The 11,406-nt window shown below is 41.8% G+C and overlaps 1 protein-coding gene across 1 annotated transcript in view; it reads left to right on the top strand.

Moving 5' to 3' along the window:
• The window catches only part of LOC111974395 (SH3 and multiple ankyrin repeat domains protein 2-like), a 176,940-nt gene that overhangs the window by 112,834 nt on the left and 52,700 nt on the right, over positions 1–11,406 (top strand). Inside the window, exons 16-17 of the mRNA XM_070447184.1 lie at positions 10,351–10,486; positions 10,680–10,760. Of these exons, the coding sequence (XP_070303285.1) occupies positions 10,351–10,486; positions 10,680–10,760 (217 nt within the window). The remainder of the gene's footprint in view (positions 1–10,350; positions 10,487–10,679; positions 10,761–11,406) is intronic.

Genomic DNA, 11,406 nt, shown 5'->3' with positions numbered 1-11,406 from the left:
AGACGATCGCGTCTCCACATGGGTAGGCAGACCGTTCCATAAAAATGGAGATCTATAGGAGAAAGCCCTGCCTCCCGCTGTTTGCTTAGAAATTCTAGGGACAATTAGGAGGCCTGCGTCTTGTGACCGTAGCGTACGTGTAGGTATGTACGGCAGGACAACTCGAAAGATAGGTAGGAGCAACCCATGTAACGCTTTATAGGTTAACAGTAAAACCTTGAAATCAGCCTTGCCTTAACAGGAAGCCAGTGTAGGGAAGCTAGCACTGGAGTAATATGATCAAATTTCTTGGTTCTAGTCAGGATTCTAGCAGCGTATTTAGCACTAACTGAAGTTTATTTAGTCTTTATCCGGGTAGCCGGAAAGTAGAGCATTGCAGTAGTCTAACCTAGAAGTAACAAATGCATGGATAAATTTTTCTGCATCATTTTTGGACAGAAAATTTCAGATTTTTGCAATGTTACTAGATGGAAAAAAGCTGTCCTTGAAACAGTCTTGATATGTTCGTCAAAAGAGAGATCAGGGTCAAGAGTAACGCCGATCCTTCACAGTTATTTGAGACGACTTTACAACCATCAAGATTAATTGTCAGATTTAACAGAAGATCTCTTTGTTTCTTGGGACCTAGAAACAAGCATCTCTGTTTTGTCCGAGTTTAAAAGTAGAAAGTTTGCAGCCATCCACTTCCTATGTCTGAAACACAGGCTTCTAGCGAGGGCAATTTTGGGCTTCACCATGTTTCATTGAAATGTACAGCGTGTGTGTCACCGCATAGCATGAAAGTTAACATTATGTTTCGAATAACATCCCCAAGAGGTAAAATATATAGTGAAAACAATAGTGGTCCTAAAACGAACTTGTGAACACCGAAATGTACAGTTGATTTGTCAGAGAACAAACCATTCACAGAGAACAACTGATATCTTTCCGACAGGTAAGATCTAAACCAGGCCAGAACTTGTCCGTGTAGACCAATTTGGGTTTCCAGTCTCCAAAAGAATGTGGTGATCGATGTGTCAAGGCAGCACTAAGGTCTAGTAGCACGAGGACAGATGCAGAGCCTCGGTCTGACGCCATTAAAAGGTCATTTACCACCTTCACAAGTGCAGTCTCAGTGCTATGATGGGGTCTAAAACCAGACTGAAGCATTTCGTATACATTGTTTGTCTTCAGGAAGGCAGTGAGTTGCTGCGCAAACGCTTTCTAAAATTTTTGAGAGGAAAGGAAGATTCGATATAGCCGATAGTTTTTTATATTTTCCGGGTCAAGGTTTGGCTTTTTCAAGAGAGGCTTTATTACTCCACTTTTAGTGAGTTTGGTAACAATCCGGTGGATAGAGACCGTTTATTATGTTCAACATAGGAGGGCCAAGCACAGGAAGTAGCTCTTTCAGTAGTTTAGTAGGAATAGATCCAGTATGCAGCTTGAAGGTTAAGAGGCCATGTTATTTTCATCATTGTGTCAAGAGATATAGTACTAAAACACTTAAGTGTCTCTCCCGATCCCAGGCCTGGCAGAGCTGTGCAGATCCAGGACAGCTAAGCCCTGAGGAATATGCAGATTTAAAGAGGAGTCCGTAATTTGCTTTCTAATGTCATGATCTTTCCTCAAGAAGTTCATGAATATATTACTGCTGAAGTGAAAGCCATCCTCTCTTGGGAATGCTGCTTTTAGTTAGCTTTGCAACAGTATCAAAAGAAATTTTGGATTGTTCTTATTTTCCTCAATTAAGTTGGAAAAGTAGATGATCGAGCAGCAGTGAGGGCTCTTCGGTACTGCACGTACTGTCTTTCCAAGCTAGTCGAAGACTTCCAGTTTTTTGTGGGCCATTTCCGTTCCAATTTTCTGGAAGCTTGCTTCAAAGCTCGGGTATTTTCTGTATACCAGGGAGCTAGTTTCTTATGACAAATGTTTGTCGTTTTTAGGGGTGCAACTGCATCTAGGGTATTGCGCAAGGTTAAATTGAGTTCCTCAGTTAGGTGGTTAACTGATTTTTGTCCTCTGACGTCCTTGGGTAGGCAGAAGGAGTCTTGGAAGGGCGTCAAGGAATTTTGTGTGTTGTGAGAATTTATAGCACGACTTTTGATGCTCCTTGGTTGGGGTCTGAGCAGATTTATTGTTGCGATTGCAAACGTAATAAAGGGTGGTCCGACAGTCCAGGATTATGAGGAAAAACATTAAGATCTACAACATTTATCCATGGGACAAAACTAGGTCCAGAGTATGACTGTGGCAGTGAGTAGGTCCAGAGACATGTTGGACAAAACCCACTGAGTCGATGATGGCCGAAAGACTTTGAGTGGGTCTGTGACTTCTCCATATGAATATTAAATCACCAAAAATTAAAATATGATCTGCTATGACTACAAGGTCTGATAGGAATTCAGGAACTCAGAGAGGAACGCTGTATATGGCCAGGAGGCCTATAAACAGTAGCTATAAAAAGTGATTGAGTAGGCTGCATAGATTTCATGACTAGAAGCTCAAAAGACGAAAACGTCTTTTTTTTTTTGTAAATTGAAATTTGCTATCGTAAATGTTAGCAACACCTCCGCCTTTGCGGGATGCACGGGGATATGGTCACTAGTGTAACCAGGAGGTGAGGTCTCATTTAACACAGTAAATTCATCAGGCTTAAGCCATGTTTCAGTCAGGCAATCACATCAAATATGATCAGTGATTAGTTCATTGACTATAACTGCCTTTGACGTGAGGGATCTAAATTAAGTACCCTATTTTGAGATGTGAGGTATCACAATCTCTTTCAATAATGAGGAATGGAGGAGCTTTTACCTAGTGAGATTGCTAAGGCGAACACTGCCATGTTTAGTTTTGCCCAACCTAGGTCGAGGCACAGACACAGTCTCAATGGGGATGGCTGACCTGACTACACTGACTGTGCTATGGCAGACTCCACTAAGCTGGCAGGTTGGCTAACAGCCTGCTGCCTGGCCTGCACCCTATTTCATTGTGGAGCTAGAGTAGTTAGAGCCCTATCTATGTTAGTAAATAAGATGAGAGCACCCCTCCAGCTAGGATGGAGTCCGTCACTCCTCAGCAGGTCAGGCTTGGTCCTGTTTGTGGTGAGTCCCAGAAAGAGGGCCAATTACTACAAATTCTATCTTTTGGGAGGGGCAGAAAAACAGTTTTCAACCAGCGATTGAGTTGTGGACTCTGCTGTAGAGCTCATCACTCCCCCTAACTGGAAGGAGCCAGAGACAATTACTCGATGCCGACACATCTTTCTAGCTGATTTACAGGCTGAAGCTATGTTGTGCTTGTGAACCTCTGACTGTTTCATCCTAACATCGTTGTGCCGACGTGGATAAACAATATCTCTATACTCTCTACACTCACCAGTTTTAGCTTTAGCCAGCACCATCTTCAGATTAGCCTTAACGTCGGTAGCCCTGCCCCTGGTAAACAGTGTATGATCGCTGGGTGATTCGTTTTAAGTCTAATACTGCGGGTAATGGAGTCGCCAATGACTATGTTTTCAATTGTCAAGCTAAGGTGGGAGCCTTCGGCGTCTCAACCCCGTAACGGGAGAGTAGAGCAAGAGAAGACTCGGCTCAGACTCAGACTCCGACTCGCTACTCAACATCTCATGTCTTGAGATGTTGAGATGTTGAGATGTTGCTTCAATATATCCACATAATTTTCCATTCCTCATGTTGCCATCTATTTTGTGAAGTGCACCAGACCCTCCTGCAGCAAAGCACCCCCACAACATGATGCTGCCACCCCCGTGCTTCACGGTTGGGATGGTGTTCTTCGGCTTGCAAGCCTCCCCATTTCCTCCAAACGTAACGATGTCATTATGGCCAAAACATTTGTATTTTTGTTTTTATCAGACCAGAGGACATTTCTCCAAAAAGTATGATCTTTGTCCCCATGTGCAGTTGCAAACCCTAGTCTGGCTTTTTATGGCGATTTTGAGCATGTGCTTTTCCTTCTTAGTGGCCTTTCAGGTTATGTCGAAATAGGACTCGTTTACTGTGGATATAGATACCTTTGTACCTGTGTTCCTCCAGCATCTTCACAAGTACTTCCTGTTGTTCTGGGATTGATTTCACTTTTCGCACCAAAGTCATTAATCTCTAGGAGACAGAACGCGTCTCCTTCCTGAGTGGTATGACGGCTGCGTGGTCCCATGGTGTTTATACTTGCGTACTATTGTTGTATATATGAACGTGGTACCTTCAGGCGTTTGGAAATTGCTCCCAAGGATGAACCAGACGTTGGAGGTCTCCATTTCTTTTTCTGAGGTCTTGGCTGATTTCTTTTGATTTTGCCATGATTTCAAGTAAAGATGCACTGAGTTTGAACGTGGGCCTTGAAATACATCCACAGGTACACCTCCAATTGATTCAAATGATGTCAAGGACCTATCAGAAGCTTCTAAAACCATTACATAATTTTCTGGAATTTTCCAAGCTGTTTAAAGGCACAGTCAACTTAGTATATGTAAACTTCTGACCCACTGGAATTGTGATACAGTGAATTATAAGTGAAATAATCTGTCCTGTAAACAATTGTTGGAAAAATGACTTGTGTCATGCACAAAGTAGATGTCCTAACCGACTTGCCAAAACTAGTTTGTTCACAAGAAATTTGTGGAGTGGTTGAAAAATGAGTTTTAATGACTCCAACTTAAGTGTATGTAGACCTCCGACTTCAAGTGTGTGTGTATGTGTGTGTTTTTTTGTGTGTGTGTGTGTGTTTTATGTGTGTCGGTGTGTGTGTACTCATCCTTTGATAGTTCCGTGCTCAGCAGCATGATTCATCAGAATCCAGATTCTTCTATCTGGAGTTGTGCGTCATCACTACAAGCACACTCATTCAGACACAGAAAGATTCACCATAAATACACAAACAAATAAACCACGATGCATACTCACCAAACATTTACACACACATCATTTCTCTCCCTTAGGCACACAAACACACACTGATGCACTCGCACACTCTGGAGAGCAGGTAACGTTTAATGAGCCTGCTTTGAAGTTTCCCTGTTCCCACTTTCATCAAGGGAATACACACAAACACACACCACAAGACAAGAGGCTGTGCTTCTAATCTTCCACAAATGTACAGCCCCTCCACTGTGGGTTTAACAAGTAACCTGCCTGCGTTCAACATAAAAGCCCCTCTTACACGAATATATTCACACACACACACACACACTCTTTCTTTCTCTCTCCCTCCCTCACACACACACACACTCACACTGCTCCCTCACTTGTTATACAAAGCCAGTTCTGTAGTGTGTATGCTTTTCTGTACGCTCTCATTGACTACGGGTACTCGAGTACTTGAACGGACGTTGAAACTAGATCTTTAACCAGAGATCCCTTTTTTTTTGTATACTGTAAAACTATTTAGTGGAATGTGATTTGTTGCTGCCTGAACGGGTAAGTTACATTTTGTCCACAAAAGAAAAATAAATGTTGTCTTGAAGACATTGTTAATTTGCTTTTACTTTAGTTTTCCATTTGTACATGTGCATTTGCAGGGCTCAACAAAAAAGAAATCAATCCAAGCACGAAACAGTTCTTCTCCCTAAATTCCCTTTCCCGTCTGTGTCTTACTCACTCCATCGCGTTCCCGACCGCTCCCTCTACACACGTGCGTGCTGAGTGTGCACACAAGCTCCCGTTTGGCCTACACAAATAAATGCCTATAAAACGTACCTGATGGGATACTACACAAGCGACATTCCTTGACAATGATGTCAGTTTTATCACATTCAAAATGTATTGGTTGATTGAAGTAGGGAAATACAGTATGGGTTCTAACAACGATCTGCAGTTTGGAAATAATTGAGTCCCGTCTATTTTCCTCTTAGGCTACTTTGCGAACTGCTAGTGCCATTTAGAATTGGTTAGCCTAGGCCAGAGATGGGCAACTGGTGGCCCCTTTGTAGGGCTGCGGACCAATTTAAAACATAAAAATATATTTATTTTAAATTGGGGGGTGGACTCAGTCGGGGTCTCAACTTACTGTTGAGAGTTAGAATAATAGAATACACAAGGTGCAATTTCGAAGTTTGGTTGTGCATCAGCAGTCACTCAATTAGCCAATGTCAGCCCCAAAAAATTGATTGGTAAATTAGTCTAGCGGCCAGCTATTGAAACTTTTAGTAAGCATGGTCGATTTACTGACCGGGGTGGGGCCCATTGATCATCAGTTATCATATTAAAAACTGCAAACATTTGCCTCCACCTTTTGAATAAATCTGTAAAATTCCAGGAAATTATCTGTAAAACTGCTCATTTTTCTCTACACCCCATTTTAAAACACATTTGTGCAATTGACATTGTGCACATTTTGCAGAATTGCATGAAATGAGTTATACAACTGCTAAATCTTCTCTCAGACCCATGGCAAAATGTGTAGATGTCACGATCGTCTATAGGAGAGAGAGATGACCAAGGCGCAGCGTGTGCAAAATACATCTTCTTTTATTAGAAGAAAGGAAAAACACGAAAACGAACACTATACACAAAACAAACCAAAACAACAAACGACCGTGAAGCTAAATGACGTAAGTGCATGGACAATCAACAAACGTTCAACATAGACAATTACCCACAAATACATGATGCCTATGGCCGCCTTAAATATGGCTCCCAATCAGAGACAAATGAAAAACATCTGTCTCTAATTGAGAACCACTCAGGCAACCATAGACATACCTAGACACATTCACTCAACCATAGACTTCCCTAGAAACATTGACTCAACACAAACCCATACACTCTAACAAATCCCCCTAGACACTACAACCACCCAAGACAAGACAAAAACACAAACATACCCCATGTCACACCCTGACCTAACTAAAAGAATAAAGAAAACAAAGAATACTAAGGCCAGGGCGTGACAGTAGAATTGCACAAATGTGCTTTAAAATGACAACATTTTCTCTATGCCCAATGGCAGAATTTGCATAATTGCAGGAAATTATCTTTAAAAATATATTTTTTGTCTTCGCTGTCACGACGGGCCGCTAAAATGTTTTGCCACTGTGGCCCCTCGTAATGAGGCCTTCACCTCCATCAAAGTTGCCCATTTCTGGCCTAGGCTATAACCCCCTAAATATAAACAGGTTCCACACTGACAAAATGCAAAAACATTAGTTTGATAAAGGCAAAGAGCGTATTTTCATGAGAATCATTAAGCCTAGGCCTCCCGAGTGGCGTGATTGGGAGTCCCGTAGGGCAGCGCACAATTGGCCCAGCGTCGTCCAGGTTTGTCCGGGTAAGATGTCATGTTCGTTTAGAGATGGATTGGACCAAGGTGCAGCGTGGTAGGCGTACATTTTACGTTTATTTAAATGACACCGAAAAATAACAAAAAAATACAAAAACTAACGTAAAGCTACATGCAGTGCAGAAAGCAACTACACACAAACAAGATCCCACAAACTAAAGGTGGAAAAAAGGCTGCCTAAGTATGATCCCCAATCAGAGACAACGTTAGACAGCTGCCTCTGATTGGGAACCATACCCGGCCAACAAAGAAATAGAAAAACTAGAATGCCCACCGAAATAACACCCCGACCTAACCAAATAGAGAAATAAAAAGGCTCTCTAAGGTCAGGGCGTGATAGTAGCCCGTTATTGTGAATAAGAATCTTTTCTTAACTGACTTGCCTAGTTAAATAAAGGATAAATAAAAAATAGGCCTACTCACCAAACTGATGTTGTGACTTTAATTCATAACCATGCAGTGTTTAATGCGGAATTGTTAATCCATTTGGAAAATTCAAAAGAACAGGCAGAATAAACTAAGTCAATATTTTTGATTTAGTTTATTCTGTATATCGAAAATAATACCCCCCCCCCAAAAAAGTTAGCTTGCCAAATTAAGCCCTGTTTCAAATTATCACTGTTCCAGACACGAAATGCGCATCACTTCGCACTGGCAACTTTATACATTTAGAAAAATGGGATGATTATCCGGGATGATTATCAACTGGGAACAGCACCTTCAACTGTCGGGAGGAGGGGAGCAGGCCTTAATGTCAGGAGAAGGAGGGGCAATGGGCGAAAACCATTCAATAAATTACATTCCCTCCTATAACTGGTTATAACTCCAGTTCTGTTTGTGATATAAAGATTTTAACAACAACTGTGTTATATAGACTTATTTGGGAACAATCAAGGACAGAGGGGGGCATCACTTTAAAAGTGTCAGAGTAATAATTTATTTAAATTCATGAGCAGTCCAAATCACTGCTTAGCTGTTGTGGTGTTTTAAACAGCTACTGTGAACTTCTGATAACTTTAGCCACCACAAGCTAACAATCAATGGAAGTGTTTTTTTAAATGTCCAAATCATCTTGAATCAACTCAAATCAACTCCATATTCGTTTGACGTTACTTAAAGTAGATTTTGCCATTCAGAAACATGCTCTAGTGCCCTTATTACTTCCATTGACTGTTAGCTTATGGTGGCTAAAGAAAATGTTATCTTAAACAACTTTTTTACACATGACTTGAAAGGACAATACTTCACGTTGAATGTTATGTATTTTTATCAACTAGCCCCAATCTTCCTTACATTGTTAGTATGAATTGAATTGGTTGGAATAAAGATGGTTCAAATTAGGGTTGAATATTTTCCGGGTATTTTACAAGTGTTCCACCCCGAGAATAAATCACTTATCTCCCAGGTAACCTGGTAATTCCCGCCAAAACCGGAAGTGTCATTCAAAAGCATTATAGACCATATAAATATGTCTGGATTTGATTAGAACTTTGATCAGAATGAAAATTCAAACCTGATGCCTGAGCCTGATGAGCCATGTATTAAATACATTTTATGAGACCTACATTAACGATATTTAATGTGCACAAGCACAAAAAAGCACCAATGATTGTGTCGTTAGCCAATACATCTCAGAATCAAATTTTATTTGTCACATACATGTTAAGCAGATGTTATTGCGGGTGTAGCGAAATGCTTGCGTTTCTAGCTCCAACAGTGCAGTAATATCTAACAATTCACAACAATACACACAATGCACACAACCTAAAAGTAAAATAATGAATTAAGGAATATATAAATATTAGGATGAGCAATGTCGGAGTGGCAAAGACTAAAATACAGTAGAATAGAATACAGTATATACATATGAGATGAGCAAAGCAAAAATATGTAAACATTATTAAAGTGACTAGTGTTCCATTATTCAAGTGGCCAGGGATTTCAAGTCTATGTATTTGGGGCAGCAGCCCCTAAGGTGCAGGGTTATGTAACTGGGTGGAAGCCACCTAGTGATGGCTATTTAACAGTCTGATGGCCTTGAGATAGAAGCTGTTTTTCAGTCCCAGCTTTGATGCACCTGTACTGACCTCGCTTTCTGGATGATAGCCGGGTGAACAGGCAGTGGCTCTGGGGGTTGTTGTCCTTGATGATCTTTTTGGCCTTCTTTTGACATCGGGTGCTGTAGGTGTCCTGTAGGGCAGGTATTTTGCCTATTGCTGTTGTGTGCTGTCTGCAAAGTTGATGATTGAGTTGGAGTCGTGCATGGCCATGCAGTCATGGGTGAACAGGGAGTACAGGAGGGGGCTGAGCACGCACCCTTGTGGGGCCCCTGTGTTGAGGATCAGCAAAGTGGAGGTGTTGTTTCCAACCTTCATCACCTGGGGGTGGCCCGTCAGGAAGTCCAGGACCCAGTTGCACAGGGCGGGGTTCACACTCAGGGCTCCGAGCTTAAAGCTTGGAGGGTACTATGGTGTTGAATGCTGAGCTATAGTCAGTGAACAGCATTCTTACATAGGTATTCCTCTTGTCTAGATGGGATAGGGCAGTGTGCTTTGCAATGACTATTATTATTATGACTATGATTTCTTTCCTGGGCTGTTTGTAAATATCCTGGTAGGTGAACCTGAACCAGGTGACAGGCACTGGTTACAGCCCAACACGTGCCAGCCCATACCAAGCCCACACCAGCCCAACACAGTATAGCGTACACCAACCCATCACAGGCTAGCCCACACCAGCCCAAGATGGGCCAGCCCAGTTTTAGTATTGTGTGATCCCCATTTGTTTACATTTTGAAAAACACAACAGTTTCTCTTGTAGAAATATATGTATGATAGTAACAACTTCCCTAAATACCACTCTTTCTCTCTCTCTCTGTGTGTGTGTGTGTGTGTGTGTGTGTGTGTGTTGTGGTGTGTGGTGTTGTTGTGTGTGTGCTGTGTGTGTGGGGTGTGTGTGTGTGTGTGTGTGTGTGTGTGTGTGTGTGTGTGTGTGTGTGTGTGTGTGTGTGTGTGTGTTAGAGCACAGATATATAAATATGTGTATTGTAAGAGTGTGTGTTGTGTGTGTTGTTAGGTGAACCAAGAGAATGTGGTGAAGGTGGGCCACAGGCAGGTGGTCAACATGATCCGTCATGCAGGGAACAGCCTCATCATCAAAGTGGTAACGGTCAGCAGGAATATGGACCCTGAGGATACCGCACGTAAAAAAGGTACTACATCCCTACACCACTTCATGTTATGCTAGAAAAATGTACGCACCACCTTCAGTAGTAGCACAATGCTGTCCCAACAACCAACGCTCATGCAAAAATGCTAAATGTATTTTGGTTGTTGAAATGTGCCAATAAAGTCCCAATTCCAAATGTATTTTTCTCTCGGCCTCTCTCTCTCTCTTTCTCTTAGCCCCCCCACCGCCAAAGAGAGCCCCCACCACCGCCCTGTCTATGCGCTCCAAGTCTATGACCTCTGAACTGGAAGAACTAGGTAAGGGGCAATCTGATAGGATCTCACAAAGGAGTCACTGAGACGAGACTCTCTAACCACGCCCTCTTTTCGATCTTTCCCTTCTGTCCCTATTGGTTTGTTATTTATCTCCCATTAGTGGAAATCAGTAAAGGTAAGGAGTGGAGCTAAACATACACTATGTTGCATACTGGTGTGGGAAGTGCATCTAATATTCAACATATTCAACATGCTGATTCATTGACGTTTTATTCATCTTTTGAACCCGTGAAGCTAAGCTGTAGTGTCAAGCCCATTGGTTCAAACCAAAACATGCTGTTAATTATGTTAACCATGTATTATTGTAATATTTTTGCTATTATTTATCACTGGGATTTCTCACAGTGATTTTCTGCATCATTGCATGAGAAGCGGTCGTTTGTGAAAATACCTCCACAGATTTTTTGGTGTGTAACTACCATGGAAACGAGGAGCTGGCATGTTGTAAAGATGGCATTAGAGTTGCATTAGTATCTTTGAGTGGAAGCGAGATGGCGCCGACAGAGATGGTCGCCTCGCTTCGCGTTCTTAGGAAACTATGCAGTATTTAGTTTTTTATGTATTATTTCTTACATTGTTACCCTAGGAAATCTTAAGTATTTATATGTACATATTCTTATTCATCCCT

This window comes from Salvelinus sp. IW2-2015, linkage group LG15 (assembly GCF_002910315.2).
Source record: "Salvelinus sp. IW2-2015 linkage group LG15, ASM291031v2, whole genome shotgun sequence".
NCBI classification, from domain to species: domain Eukaryota; kingdom Metazoa; phylum Chordata; class Actinopteri; order Salmoniformes; family Salmonidae; genus Salvelinus; species Salvelinus sp. IW2-2015.
Note: the sequence above shows the minus strand (reverse complement) of the source record. Positions and strands in the feature narration are given on the sequence as shown.